Here is a 16,157-nt window from a genome sequence, read left to right as displayed (position 1 = left end):
TCTCCTGAAGAGGCACAACCACAACAAAATCAGGGTCTGTTAACGTGAAAGAAACAAATAATTGATATTGGGTAGGCACCTGCAGCCAGCAGAGAGGAGATATGGGTCCAAGTAAGTGTTTTTAAGCTCAGATTAGTGATGGAGGTGAGAAGAAGATGTATTCTGGTAAGAATTGCGGGTAGCAGTGTTAGGACTTAGGTGTGGATTTGAACACAGGTGAAGAAGATATCAAGGGGGACTCCTAGTTTCTGGCTCACATGACTGAATGATGGGTGGACCTTTCACATAAATGCAGCGACTGCTGGAAAAGGACCAGGTTTTGAGGAGCAAGGCAACAGGTTGAGGTGAAGTCATTTTCAAACGTCCCACTGAAGACGTTTATCTAAATCATTAGTTTTCTGGGTCTGGAGTTCAGATGAGAGATGTAGGCTGGAAATAAAGTTCTGGACTCCTGAGACTGTGGACAATGCCTAGGCCGCCCGGATACAAGACTTCGGGACAAGACCCAGAGTGCAGAAGTTCACAATCACTTAGCACCTGTAGGCTCTGGTGACTGGGGATTGAGTCATTTGGGAACATGTTGTTATTGTTGTGATTTTAAATCTAGTGACTAGAATCTTTTGAGGATAAAAGCCAGGCCTAACTAATCTTTTTATCCACGGTGGCTGACACACAGTAAATACACAGCAAGTGAGAGGAATAAAGAGTTGACCAGAGTCAGAAAAAGAATCAGGGACATGCTTTTGAGTGATACAGACAACACACTATGGAAATGAGAAGGGATAGAAATTTCATAGTTTGTTGAGATAATCAAGGAAGGATATATAGTTTTACAAATGAACTTAATGACATTAATGTGACCTTGGTTGTCCTTGAATATGCTCAGTTAGGAAATGAGATTAGTGGACACTGTTCCACTGGAAGGAATAGCATTAGAAAAGTCACAGAACAAGAAAGCACTGAATTTGTTGAAGGACAAGTATATTAAAAGTAGATAATATTATAAAGATAGATTAAGCCATATTATGAAAGCCTTGGGAACTGTAATACAGAGCTTTTATTTAACTCAGTAAACAACATGGAGACACAAATCTTTTAAGCAAGAAATAATGAATCAACTTAAAATACACTTAAGGAAATGTATTTTGTCTGATTTCTTAATTATAATCTATAAACAAAGACATATTTAATATATCCTTTTTCCAGAAAGAAAAATGATGACCACGGGTAGAAATTTTTAGGAGGCAGGTTTTAATAATAATACCAACAGCTGTAGTAGGCATTGTAATAGTAATAACTTTTTTAAAACCTTAATTATAAAATAAAACAGATTCAGAAACACAAAAGAAATATACATTGTTCCTAGATGACCTCATTAAATCCTCACAACAATCCTATAGTGAAATAATAGTACCATCTATATTTTGAGATGTGTTCAAATTCACCGACCTACGAATTTTTGGAGCCAGGATTCAAACTCGGGCAGTTTGACTCCAGCTCCTTTCCTGTGAGCCTCTGTTGTAAACTATGTGCCTGATTTTAAAATATAAAATAAAATAAGAAGACAGTTAATGTTTGGAGCTGTCCAACCGATTTTGGCGGCCTTACGAAACAGTAAGCTGGAAATGCTCGTAGAAAACTTGAATGATCTTTGTAAGGGAGGTCTGTTTCAAAGGCATTCCTAAACTTAGAAACAGTTGAACTGAAAACCTTGTTGTTCCTTTCAAGGGTCTAGATTCCTTAACATCCCCTTGAGAAGGATAATTTAGAAGTATAAATAACGAAAAAGAGTTTCTGCCCAGACATAACAAATGTGTTTTATGCAGAAATAGTCTCCAAATGTAACTATTTTTTCTTCTGCTTAGTGATCATTTCCTCTTAAAGTTCTGCATTGAAGAGCTGATAGCAAAATTCCATAGCATTTGCCTATTGCTTTTGTAGAAGCAGCAGCTATTTGAAGGGTGCAGAAACACACTACTGGGTTTAAGTACCGCTCTTTGAAAAAGATGGGCTTACTTTTTATTCTTTTCAAATCTTCACAGTTAAGTAAGACTGCTCTAATGATCTGAACCCCAATTACTGAGATGTAGCTACTTTGTAATGACTTGTTCCTTTGTGATGTGTTATACCCATGAGCCATCCTTTTTAAAGCATTGCCGTTTTTAAAATGGCAATAACATCTAGTAATTATTTTGGTATCCTGTTCTAATTAGATTGTATCATATGAACCATAAATTTCTTTTATATTTTTATCGATTTCAGGGAGACAGGGAGAGGGAGAGGGAGATAGAAACATCAATGATGAGAGAGAATCATTGATCGGCTGCCTCCTACACACCGCACACTAGGGTTGAGCCCGCAACCTGGGGCATGTGCCCTGACTGGGAGTGGAACCCGTGACCTCCTGTTTCATAGGTCGACACTCAACCACCGAGCCATGCAGGCTGGGCTAAACCATAAATTTGAGTCAAGTTTTCTTTTAAAGATTTTCTAACCAGCAGTACTTTATGAAACAGCAAGTTTATTTTGTTTCTAATTTCCTTTAAATAGAACCACCTCATATCAATGGATCTGAAGAACCTACAGAGATATCAGTGATTGTTAATAATCCACTTGAACTTACCTGCATTGCTTCTGGAATCCCAGCTCCTAAAATCTCCTGGATGAAAGATGGACGGCCCCTTCCCCAGACAGATCAGGTACAAACTCTTGGAGGCGGAGAGGTTCTTCGAATATCTAGTAGTCAGGTAAGTTCAGCTCATACAATTATTTTATCCTTGGGTCAGCTTCTCCCTTGCTGATATCTGAGAAATGTTGGGAAAATTTTATCTTTGAATTGGAATATATCACAGCTCTCTGTAACTTTAGCAACGATAGATTGGTCCTACACGTCTGGGTAGACACTTACAAGGTAACGTGACTAGAAAGAATTGTCAAAGAGTTTCCTGCTTCCCCAAAACACATTTTTCAGGGTAGTAAAATCATCGATTTTCAGAAGGAAGCAAGATATCTGCACGTTAACTTTTATAAATTTTCAGTGTTATAACTGATCAAAGATTTTCAGAAGCTGTTAATTTGTGCCATGTAGCACTTTATGGAACTGCCAAAAAGCAATTCAACATACATATATATGAAGCCTCAAAGAGCACCTTTTTAAAAAATATATATATTTTTATGATTTTTTACAGAGAGGAAGGGAGAGGGATAGAAAGTTAGAAACATCGATGAGAGAGAAACATCAATCAGCTGCCTCCTGCACACCCCCTACTGGGCATGTGCCCGCAACCAAGGTACATGCCCTTGACCGGAATCGAACCTGGGACTCTTCAGTCCGTAAGCCAACACTCTATCCACTGAGCCAAACTGGTTAGGGCTCAAAGAGCACTTTTGATCTTCAAAATGAACTATCATAACCGAAAATCTAAAGAGACACAATTTTTTAAAAAATGATTGAACGATTAAGTAAAATTGACTGTTATTTCCTTGTGTTTAAGGAAATTAATCAGAAATGTGATTCTATTGAAGGGGAATATGTCTGGGATATCTTAGTGTCTTCTGTTCTAATAAAGACAAGCCTTATATTACAAATATTGCCCACCTGTGGCCCAGTGTTCTCATCTGTGAACTGAGGGGGGAAATGATAATAATACCTAACTTGTGCACTTGGGGATTTAGAGATAATCTAACATGCGTGCTTAGACTGTTGCCACAGGCATGTAGTGATTCTAAAACAGAGTTAGATAGAATTAGCTGCTGCTATTATTGTTGTTATAATCGTCATCCCTTTTAAAATAGAATAGCAAATTATTTAATCATATTTTGTTAGCATTTTCACTGAGGAAAGAGGAAAGAAGGAAGGGGAGCTGGGAAAAGAGAGCTGAGGATTATAAATTGTGCTGGTCCTGTGTTCAGCTATGGGTCTATCATAATGGTGATCCTCATGACAACTCTATGAGGCCATGGCTTTGTCCCCATCCTATAAGCCCACAAACAGATCCAGAGAGATTAAGTACTTGCCTGCCGAGTACTTATTGTTGCTCAGTGATGGAGCTCGGCACACTTCCCATTTCTAACACCAAGGAGAACACGCCCTCCATTCCCCTCTTCTCTCCATCAGACATTGCAGTAACCCAGAGAAAACCCAGGTCCAATCAGCAAACCACTTGAATGCTATAATTTCAATGGGCCAAAAAGGAAGTAAAAGAATTTTGTAACATAAAGAATAGCATGAAGACAGGAACGCATGTGGATTATAAATCATACATTTATAAAAGAATCATAAATGCAAAGGAATAAATAGATAAAGCTTAAGAGGGAGATTAAGGCCACATCGCAGTAGGACTTAAATGCAAGAATGAAAAGTTGGGTTATAACCAAACAAGACAGAGGTGCATAGAGTGTTAAACGGTGACCCACATGTTCTGGCTATGGTGGAGAATACCAGCATAACCCATAAGACATTTCTCAGCCTTCAGTGAGCTTTCAGTTGTCTAGGAGAAATAAAGCTACATGTATGATAAAATTAGGAAAAGAAATAAGAAAACCATTAAAAACATAGAAGTGACTGCTCTTGGTTCCTCCATGCCTCTGTTTCCATAACATTTTATACACATCTCGCTTAAAGCACTTACTAAATCATGTTTTACTTTTGTCTTTTCATGTACGTATCTATAACATACAGATTGCCTGGCACATCATGGATGTTGTGCAAATTCCAAAATGTGTGGTAGAGTCAAGAGTTTCCTAAGACATCTTTTGTCAAACATTCATCTGTGATTTATTCCAAAGAGGGAAGAATTGTATGACCAAGTAGACTTGGAAACCTATGGACTGTGCCTTTCCTCCTCTGTGAGCCATAGCACTTGTCAACAACTCTGAAAAGTCTTCCTCTAAAAAAACTGATCAGCTATAATTTTCAAACACCCTATTAACAGAACGCATCCTAGAAAATGTAGCTACAAATAATGACCGTTGATATCCTGAAGGGCTTAAGTCGTCAGGAAATATTTCTTGGAGAAGGCAAGATTTAAGAGTAATCATGAATGATGGTTCAAGTTTGGCTAAGTCAGGACAAGTGCAGGGAAAGTATTACTTGGGAATAAAATGAGTTGGTTGAGAAGAGTTGACTTTTAGAGGTTTTGAAAATATGATGAGAAATTCAGAAATTATTCTCTAGGCCAGTGGTTCTCAGCCTTGGCTGCACATTAGAATCACCTGGGAATCTTTTTTAAAATCCTGATTTCTGGGCCTCGTCCTCCGGAAAATTCTGTTTCTTTGTTATGGGGTGGGGCCACAACATTAGTAACAAAGAAACAGAATTTCTGGAGGACGAGGCCCAGAAATCAGGATTTTAAAAAGATTCCCAGGTGATTCTAATGTGCAGCCAAGTTTGAGAACCACTGCTCTAGGCAGTAGCACAGCATTTTAAATTCTTAATTGAAGGAACTGGTGAGTGCCATTCTTCTAAAGTTGTGTTTAAGTATTTTTCCAAAAATACTAGTCTTAACATACTGGTCTTAAATGTTTTCAAAGGAGTTTTTGCAGCCTACCAAAAAACTTTTTCCATAACCTATAAAGTCAGTTTTGAATGTAAGAATTCTAAAATTTCCAATATACTAGGAATGTTCAAGTAGTAAAATAAATGAAAACAAGATTTTCCTACTTTTCCAAAATAGATTTTTCACAGTAGTAAGATCATCTATTTTCCAGAGTATACTTTACACACACATAAACATGGGCCATTATGAATGAAGACTAACACTTCAGTGGAAACTATGCTTGAGGTTTTTTTAAAGAAATGTTTCTGGTTTTAGTGAGAAAATAATAGATTTAGCTGTCAGTCAACACTCTTTGCAGCCAAATTACATAATATAGCCCTATTGTTTCCTCAAAGGTATATTCAACATGTGGCATTCATGTGCTTTATTTATGTAAGCTGATATTTTTATTCATTTATTTACTTAATTTTTATTTTCTTCAGGAAGACCCTATTTGAAGTTTTCAGTGTGAAATTCAAACTCATAAATACTTGTTTCCTTAATAAACTTTGAGTGTCCAGTGTGTCATGTACATATCTGCCTTTCCTGAGGTCATGAAATATACCTAACATGCAATTATTCTGAGATTAAAGTGCCAAAACCCTGTTAAAACATAGAATTACATAGAATAGAGATGCCAAGCAATGTGTGATAAATGAATGCTAATCACAAATGTTAAAACAGTTTATTAATATTAATTATTGCGCCATCTTAATGAAATCTTACTTGGTGTGAGATTTTCAAATTCATTCTAGTGGATATTTATTCTCATCATCAAAATTAACGTGGTAACATTGTGTAATTTACATACCTGGATTTTTGTAGGTTGAAGATACAGGAAGATATACATGCCTGGCCTCCAGCCCTGCAGGAGATGATGATAAAGAATATTTAGTGAGAGTGCACGGTAAATTTGGCAAAATGTTTAGTAGTCAGCCCATCCTACCCTAATACCTAGTTAGAAGCCATATTTTATGCAACATGAGGCAACTCCACAGTGGATCATAAGATATGATTATGCATTAGGAAATATGTATTTTTCAAATCTGATGCTTATATTTTACTGATCAAATGCTTTTAAGGAATAGTTCATTGGATTTTGTTACTTCTTTTGATCCTGCACAAATAATTCATATTTAAAATCAGAATATAAATTATGATAAAAAGAAAAATTACTTAATTCATAATCTTACCACACAAAGATAAGACCATTTTGCATATTAATATTTTATCACAGAGATGTGGTCACAGAGCATATAATAGTTAACCTGTTTCTCAATCTCACTTAATGGAATGGTGAATATATTTTCATGTCAAAAAATATATCTTTATACAATTACTTTTTTGTAATTGCACAGTATTCCATTTAACGTATATGCCATCATTTATTTAACCCATTACTTATTTTTGGATATTTAGGTTGTTTTTATATTTAAACCAGTATAAGCAACACTGTTATAAACATCCTTGCATATACATGTTGACCTATTTCTTAATTATCTTATTTTGATGAATTCCTGTAAATATCTTGCTTGTTTACACACACACACACACACACACACACACACACACATTTAAGGCCAAATTATGTTCTAAAAAGTTGGACCAGTTATTCTCTGGCATAGAAATAGGAATTGCTCTTCATGAAAAGGAGCTTTTTAAAAAACTAAGCACATTTGTATCTGATTCTCATAAAATACCTAAGTGACGAGGCAGTGCAAACTGTAGGACTGTTGTAATACAGGAGTATCCTCCTCCATCCACCTGCCCTACATACCAAATAGACCTGCCACTATTGACATGTAAAGTGTGTGTTATAATATGTTATATTAAAAAGATATATTTCTGCATAGTAAGAAAAATATATACATTTCTGTATATTTTTATAGACAAACCCTAATTTAGTGGTTTTAAAATCTGATGTTCAGGGAAAATCATTACCAAGTGTATCCCGCACATGGAATCCCTTCTTTGTGCCAGAGTTTCTTTACTTGTTAAATGGTGATGTTAATGTGATTATGTTAGTCATGTGGCTTGGAAGAATTTCATTACTTACTGTATGTAAAAGCATTAAGTAAGTAAAAACACATGCCACTGTTTGTAATCATTTGTACCATAAACTGAATGAGTAATGTTTTATTAATGCCTTTTATTTCACACAGCAGAAGCAATATTTGTTGATTACATATTATAACTCAGGTCGTTTTACATCTCATTTATTGAAAGCCTGTGGTGTATTTTTCCTCACACGCAGTACCCCCTAATATTGCCGGAACTGATGGGTCCCAGGATTTCACTGTGTTACGGAACAGACAAGTGACACTGGAATGCAAATCGGATGCAGTGCCCCCACCTGTAATCACTTGGCTTAAAAATGGAGAACGGTTACAGGTAAGTCTTGGTAACTTCCAAGGATTCATTTTGAGAGAGAAAAAAAATCAGTTGTGGGGTCTTGGCTAGGTAAACAAAACCAAACATCGGGCTACTAGTTTTTCAACATTGCAGGGGTGGGCACAGGGTCCTTGTATCCGCCTTCTTTTCTCAACTTTAACCTGGGTAGTTAGTAACTAGTTATGGGTCAGGAGATAGGTATTGTGATCCCAGACACGCCACAAATTGGGCCAGCATGTATCTCCTGGAGCCCATGGGTTCCCGTGGGGTTTGAAACACTCGGTTGTTTCTGACCTTGAGAGAGAAGAAGCCTTCAGAGTCTCAAAAGAACTGACCTGTCATGCCAAGTCTCTACAGCAGCCCTGTTACTAACTCCCCTGGCCCCTCACGAGTAGCCCCAAGAACCTGTGCAACATCTGGAGTCTGGGACTGGAATCCTTGAAGAACCAAGTTACTGGCTCGCTAAAGCTTCCCATTCTCAGCTTGAGTGGCCTGCCCATCCTTGAGTGGATCACTGTGGCCAGGAGAACTGGGGACGTGTGTTATGTCTGCCTTAACCACACTCATAGACATGGTTCTCCTGGGTGTATGTTGTTTTCAATCTATCTTTATTGTTGAAAGTATTACAGATGTCCATTTTTCCCCCCACTGACTCCCTCCACCCTGCTCCCACTGCCCCCAGGCCTTCACAGCACTGTTGTCTGTGTTCATGGGTTATGCATCTATGCTGTTCTCATGGTTTTTTTGTTTTTTGTTAATCCTCACCTGAGGATATTTTTTCCATTGATACGTTAGAGTGAGTTGGAAGGGTGGTAGGGAGAGAGAGAGAGTGAGAGGGAGAGAGAGAGCGAGAGAGAAAAAAAGAGAGAGAGAAACAGATATGAGAGAGACACATCGATTGGTTGCCTCCGCACTTGGGATGGAACGGCAACCCAGGTATGTCTGGGCCAAAGCTCTAACCACTAACAAACACTGGCCAGGGTCCTCCTGAGTTTTGATAACAGGATAATGGTGGGGGGAGCAGACAACGTGTACTGGAAAATAGGCGCTCTACAGTTTACTACAGTGACTGTTGATGTTATATAAGTAACATTTCACTTCCTTGTCCTGACATTTTAATGATATTATTTTACTTGCTGAATCCAGGCAACACCTCGAGTCCGAATCCTATCTGGGGGGAGATACTTGCAAGTGAACAATGCGGACCCAGGTGATACAGCCAATTACACCTGTGCTGCCAGCAACATCGCAGGAAAGACTACAAGAGACTTTATTCTCACTGTCAATGGTAAGAAAAATTAATCATTGGTTCACAATTTAAAAATTTAGCGAAGGACATTTGAGTAGGTAATAATCTTTTTAATGAGTATATTAATTCTCATGGTTCCTATTTCTTTAGAAAAAGACATGTAGTATTTGTATTGTGGCCATATTCAGACTAACTCAATTTCAAAAAAATTAATTAAAGACATATTACTCTAGCTTAGAGGATAATATGTGCCCAGTTGTCATCAGCATATCCTAATGTTTCATGTCATTCAGATCAGAGCCATTCAGGAGGTTAATACACTAAATTTCCAAATGACAAGTGGCCCGTTATTTAGTTCACCTTTTTTAAAATATTTTTTTTATTGATTTCAGAGAGGAAGGAAGAAGGAGAGAGAGATAGAAACATCAGTGATGAGAGAGAATCATTGATCGGCTGCCTTTTGCACACCCCCACAACCCAGCATGTGCCCTGACTGGGAATTGAACCCTGACCTCCTGGTCCATAGGGGCCACTCAACCACTGAGCCATGCAGGCCAGATTCGTTCACCTTTATTGATGTTGGTGTTTCAGTATACATGTACTAGACAGAAACCGCCATTGAATTTCAATTTTATCGAACATAAAATCTAAACACTAAGCTTTGCCAAGCTTGAGGAAGATAATACAGACTTCCCACCAGAACAGTCCCTTTGGATTTTTAGTGTATGAAACTTTGCAGGATATTAGGTGACCCACACAACTAATATCGATACTACTAAAATTAAAATTCAGGTTCCCCATTCCCATATGCATTTGATGATTAATAAAATGCATGCTCTGAGACTTGCATGATTAATCACAGATGTGCTTTTTGTTAAAACAGCCCACTTTCTGTTCTTCATTTAACGTGAAGTGGTGCCAGTGTTAACATTCTCTGACCATTATTTGGCCCAAGAAAAATAAGAAATATCATCTTTAATTTGCATCAGACTAAAGCTGACTTTTATGTAAGCCTCTCTTCTAGAAAGCCAGATTTCACACACCATATAAGGGATTTAACACCCCCTCCCCCATCTACACTTGATTATTAAACACAAATACCTCGAATAATATTTTAGGAATAAAACCCCGATTCTATTTAGACTAACCTGAATGAGCTGTGGGCAAAGTTATAGATGTGACTCAAAGCTCACCTTGTATTATGGCTTCAAAGTCTTACTTAGTTCAGGCTGCGTTATTAACATCAATGAAGTCCTCCACATGCATCTCTCGTGCAGTTCCTCCAAACATCAAGAGTGGCCCCCAGAGCCTTGTCATTCACCTGAACAAGTCAGCCGTGTTGGAATGCTTGGCTGAAGGTGTGCCACCCCCGAGGACTACGTGGAGAAAGGACGGGGCTGTTCTCTCTGGCAATCACGCGAGGTAACCGCTCTGGAGAGGGGTGAGAACTACTGTAGGAACTGAAATACGAATCCTTAAATCTTGTGCCCAATGCGTTATTTTGAACTTGGTATATGAGAATGGGTCTCTTCATCTTAATATGAGAATCAAACCATAGTATTTTAAAAGCATAATTCCCAAGACTGATATCCCAAACATAACGATGACCATCCTTCCAAGATCACAATCCCATCTGCTGTGCACCTTTGTAGAATAGCCCTCGTTTCCACCAGCATGTTGGCAATTTCTGAAGCAGGAAAAAGACCGGAGATGGAGTGAACTAAGTCTTGAAAAGTGCTCTCGGTCAAAATGTGAGTCATCAGAACAGGCTGATGCGAGGGACTTCATTGTGATCTTTCTTGTAGGTATTCCATCTTGGAAAATGGATTCCTTCACATCCAGGCAGCACATGTCGGCGATGCCGGGCGATATTTGTGTATGGCTACCAATGCTGCTGGGACCGACCGCAGGCGGATAGACTTACAAGTCCATGGTGAGTACACTTCTATGAACAACATCCAGTCCTTGGGTCACATGTTCTTTGATACCCTAAACCGGTAAGGTCTTAAAGACCTTCATAGCCCTAGCTGGTAGCTCACTGGTTAGAGCACTCACCTGCAAACTCAAGGGTCCCGGGTTCGATTCCAGTCAAAGGCACGTAGCTCAGGTTTCAATCCCTGGCCCCAATGTGTCTCTCTCACATCGATGTTTCTCTCCCTCTCCTTTCCACTCATGTCTAAAACCCCTGGAAAAAAATATATCCTCGGGTGAGAATTAACAAAAAAATGAAAAAGAAAAAAGTGAAATATACATATTTTTAAAAAGACTTTGCTATCCAAGGCTATTTACATGTATTACACTATATTATGAACAGGCAAGACCCATGTTTTCTCCTCATTATGAATGGTGCCATCACAACACTATCTAAATGCACACAGTGGTATTGTTTTTGTAACTACGAGGCACAAAATGACTAATGACTAGTTTTGCTTGGGGAGAAATACTTCTGACAGCATAGTAGTTGCTGAGTGTTTCCCTCTTATTTGGTGACTGTTTTAGTTCCTCCGTCTATTGCTCTGGGCCCTACAAACATCACTGTAACTGTGAATGTTCAAACGACTCTGGCTTGCGAGGCTACTGGCATACCAAAACCATCCATCAGCTGGAGAAAAAACGGGCACCTTCTCAATGTGGATCAAAACCAGAATTCCTACAGGTAAGAAGTAGTTTCATTGACAAATCCCACCTTCTACTTAGAAAAATATTTAAAAGATAATTAAGATTTATATCTTGCTATGAAGACAACAAATAACTTAAAGTATGAAGAATTAGCTAGTGTATAGAAAGTATTTCTTTTTTTATATATGGAATTAGTCTTCCAACCCAAAATCTTTTTCTGAATCATTCATGCATCCTTTCTATCTGAAGTCTGTTAGTGAGGTCTACAGGATTAGATTTCTGTTCTGCTGGTTTTTTTGTAGTTTTCTTTGTTTGTTTGTTTATTTAGCACCTTTGGGCATTTCATAAAGACAAAGGATGATCGCATGATTTAGTACAAAAGAAAAATTATTCTGTAAAAACAATTCAAGTTTTACTTGTCCAATAAAGCTCAAATTTTATACCTTGAAACACAACTTAGGTATTTGGCAGCATGTTTGGAAGGAAAAACAGCATTTTCTCCTTTTTTTTTCTCTTTACATTTTTCTGGGTTTATTACCCAGAAAACCCATTTTTCTGGGTTTATTTCTGGGTAATATGGCAGTGTGTTATTTTTAAAGTTTAACATTTAAGTCACTATGAATTTCTGATGCTTTAGATGAGCATCAATTAAGTTAACAATTAAGTTAATAGTTATCAAAGGATATGCAATAGTACCTGAAAAAAAAGTTCTCTTTGGAAAGATCTTTGACAAAAATCAATTCTAATGCATCAAGAAATATGAGGCTAGGAGTGTTTCTCTTAAACTGCTGTCCCTCCCCTCTCTTTCTCAGCCTTTGAATCTTTTGACATTGGGCATTAGTGACTTGAGGGTACACACTATCTGAAAAATGTACGATGCCCTTGAATTAAAAAACATGTTAAATATGTTCCCAGTCAGTCCAATTGTTTCTATACTGCCAGTGCACAGTTTGAAAAAAAATAGATATTTTTATTTAGGGTTACTTTAAATAATGTATGCATATTTACTAAGCCTCCTAAACACTTTAGTTTCAAATTGGTTGGAAGGAGAAGACATATTGATATATATATACTATGCATCTCCAAGGTATCCAACACAGGTAAGGAGACATGTGAAATAGGGAAAGGTACAAGACAGACTGGTGATCTCCCATCTATCAATGGAAATACCCAGATACCAGCCTGCAAAGTTATTGGTGAGATTTAGAGATAACTGATGTGAAGCGTTTGAGAAGGTGCCAGGAATGTATGCAGTGCTCAGTAAACAGGTTTTCATCAGCCTGCCCTTTGCACTATAGTCACTTAGAAGGAAGGGCATGGCTGATCATGATAGAAGCATCCTGAAAATGCAAGACTCCCCCTTCAGACAATCCGCCTACCCACCGCTTCCTATAGATGTCAAGGTTGAGGCCTTATTAACCAACTGCCATGGGAACTTCAAGTCTGGTACCTAAAGTATCCAGATAAATGATGCTCATTTTAACATGAGAAAAGTTCCATTTCCCTCAGTTCATAACACGGCACCATGTTGAACCAACAGGAAACATTTCTGTGAACTGATACATAAAATCTCATTGCTTCAAAATCTTTCTTCTAGGCTCCTTTCTTCAGGTTCACTGGTAATTATTTCCCCTTCCGTGGATGACACTGCCACCTACGAGTGCACTGTGACAAACGATGCTGGAGAGGACAAGAGAACCGTAGATCTCACTGTCCAAGGTAGAGCTGGCTTAATGTGTGGAGTGAAAGTTATGCTGACATCATTCATCCTTCCTGCCTCACAAGGGGGCTTCCTTTTCCTCTCGCTTAACATTTCCTTTCAGTGTAGAAAGAGAAAAAATGTATGATAACACTGTGGAAACCTGTAAGCGTTGGAAACATGGCGTTTTCTTTTTTTTGTGTTATTATTGTTATTTTAGTCCCACCTTCCATAGCTGATGAGCCTACGGACCTCCTAGTAACCAGACACACCCCAACAATCATTACCTGCGCTGCCTCAGGAGTTCCATTTCCCTCAGTTCACTGGATGAAAAATGGTATAAGGCTGCTTCCCAGGGGAGATGGCTACAGAATTCAGTCCTCAGGTAAGATCGAGTTCCGTGATTGCACAGTTGTTGATTGCAGACATTGTGAATGGATGGCCTCACCTGGCTTTTTTTGCACCAAAATAAAAGAATAAATTACATCTACATTTCTGGAGTTAGGCAGCTGGAAAATAATTCAGGGAGAGCTTGAAGGGGACCTAGGGAAAGGAAGAGAGAAAAAGTATAAAAACAAAATAACAATATCTAAGACCGATCTGAATATAATAGGCATGATCACTGGGATTTTATGGGCATATTTACTAAATCTAAGGTTGAACAAATTCACTGGTTGACTTTGAGTGAACCGCATTTCTTTCATTGGCCAAATAGAAGTTCTATTTATTTGAAGAACATTTAGTGCCTAAAATAAACTACATACACCATGTAGTTTTGGATGATAAAACCAATATAGGGTTATTGCTTTCAATTTATAATTTAGCAGGTAAGGCTGGATGATAAATGCTGTAATGGATAACTTTTGAGGGTGGTAGCCAATATTTATAAAAGTTAAGTATTAAAAACCTATAGTATTGAAGAGAGAGAAAAATAATTCACTTATATGCAAGTATAGGTGGTTCACTTTGGTGTTTCTGAAAAGCTCATCCTGCATCGGGAAGGTGCACTGGGGATAAAATATAGCAACAACTAACATCCAGGGGCTTTCTGATTGTGTGCATATTACTCTGAAAGAATTTGTTTATTTCTTCACTAGAAGGGAAATAATGGGAGGTTTATTCTTGGGGTGGAACTTGGCTTTCAAAGCAAAGTATTTTGCTGTCTCAGAAACTCGTAGAGGTTCATAACAATTAACATCATAAAATATACATTAATTATCCATCAGCACAAAGTATTGTGCTAAAAAAAAGTTTGGAACTTCCTTATAACGTTAAACAGAGTGACCACATGACTCAGCAACTCCATTCCTAGGTATCTACTCAGAAATGAAAACATGTGTCCACACAAATACTTGTTTGCAGATGTTCATACAGTATAATTCATAATAGCCAAAAGTAGAAACAATTCATTTGTCCACCACCTGGTAAATGTGTATAAATCCATGCAATGGAATTCTATTTAGTAATAAAAATGGAACAAAAAGGTTGACACATGCTACAACAGGTGAAACTCAAAAACTGTGCTCACAGTTAAAGATGTCAGACACTCAAGACTTCTGTATGAGTCCATCTGTATGAAATGTTCCAAAAAGGCAAATATATAGACAGAAAGTAGTGATCGCCTAGGGCTAGGTTGGGAGCAGGAGTGACTGTAAATGGGATGAGATTTCTTTTTAGGAAAATGGAAATATTCTAGCATTCGATTATGGTAAATACACTAAAATTTGTGAATTGTACATCTGAATGGGTGAATTTTATGATATGTAAAGGTTGCCTCTATAAAGCTGTTAATGATGATTTTAAATGTAGTTTGTTAGGCACCTCAGGGGGTACAAGTGTGAAGATAAGCCAAGCACCACTGTGCTATGGAGATGAGAACCATCGTTTATCGAACCAGAAATACAGGGATGCCCTGTGCATGGAAACTTTTTTTCTTTTTAGGAGCAGTTGAACTATTTGCCACTGAATTGAGCCATGCGGGAAGATACACTTGCGTCGCCAGGAACGCGGCTGGTTCTGCACATCGACACGTGACCCTTCGTGTCCAGGGTATGGAAGACCATTGACTCGTTAAAAACTTGGCGTTGGCTTTTTGTTTTGTTTTGCCATGTTTATTCTAGAGCTGTGAACCACAGTAATATGTTGAGGATAAGAAAGCCTGGTAGGTAGTCTTCAATAGACTAAAGAAGACACACAGATAATAAACCCTACAGAACAATCCCCAAGTTATTTTTCTTCTTGAGTCTTTATAACCTGTTCCTGTTTTTTGGTCTTCTAATGGAAACTGGCTACAGTAGCAGCAAGACTTAAAAAAAATGTAATGTGGCCAGTATTCACTTTTCCCTGGGACAGTCAAATCATTGCAGTTTTGGAATTATGAATCTGGGCACGTTTAACCTCATAGCTACGATAGACTTTTCTGCCACCAATGAGTGGCATTGTTTATTTCTGTTCATTGGTTCTCCTAGAGCCTCCAGCCATTCATCCTCAGCCAAGTGAACTGGACGTCATTCTAAACAATCCCATTCTGTTACCATGTGAAGCCACAGGGACACCCAGTCCTTTCATTACTTGGCAAAAAGAAGGCATCAATGTTATCACTTCAGGTACCTCCCACAGTTTCTATCAAGAAAACCGTGGCCAGACGGTGCTTTCTGATTCA

General features: G+C 38.1%; 1 protein-coding gene across 1 annotated transcript in view; it reads left to right on the top strand.

Moving 5' to 3' along the window:
* HMCN1 (hemicentin 1) overlaps positions 1–16,157 on the top strand; it is an 86,808-nt gene that overhangs the window by 9,932 nt on the left and 60,719 nt on the right. Inside the window, exons 10-20 of the mRNA XM_015569952.1 lie at positions 2,551–2,747; positions 6,363–6,444; positions 7,792–7,928; positions 9,075–9,216; positions 10,455–10,599; positions 10,983–11,110; positions 11,677–11,833; positions 13,394–13,515; positions 13,716–13,880; positions 15,437–15,544; positions 15,964–16,101. Coding sequence (XP_015425438.1) covers positions 2,551–2,747; positions 6,363–6,444; positions 7,792–7,928; positions 9,075–9,216; positions 10,455–10,599; positions 10,983–11,110; positions 11,677–11,833; positions 13,394–13,515; positions 13,716–13,880; positions 15,437–15,544; positions 15,964–16,101 — 1,521 coding nt within the window. The remainder of the gene's footprint in view (positions 1–2,550; positions 2,748–6,362; positions 6,445–7,791; positions 7,929–9,074; positions 9,217–10,454; positions 10,600–10,982; positions 11,111–11,676; positions 11,834–13,393; positions 13,516–13,715; positions 13,881–15,436; positions 15,545–15,963; positions 16,102–16,157) is intronic.

Source organism: Myotis davidii, unplaced genomic scaffold (assembly GCF_000327345.1).
Source record: "Myotis davidii unplaced genomic scaffold, ASM32734v1 scaffold362, whole genome shotgun sequence".
NCBI classification, from domain to species: Eukaryota; Metazoa; Chordata; class Mammalia; order Chiroptera; family Vespertilionidae; genus Myotis; species Myotis davidii.
Note: the sequence above shows the minus strand (reverse complement) of the source record. Positions and strands in the feature narration are given on the sequence as shown.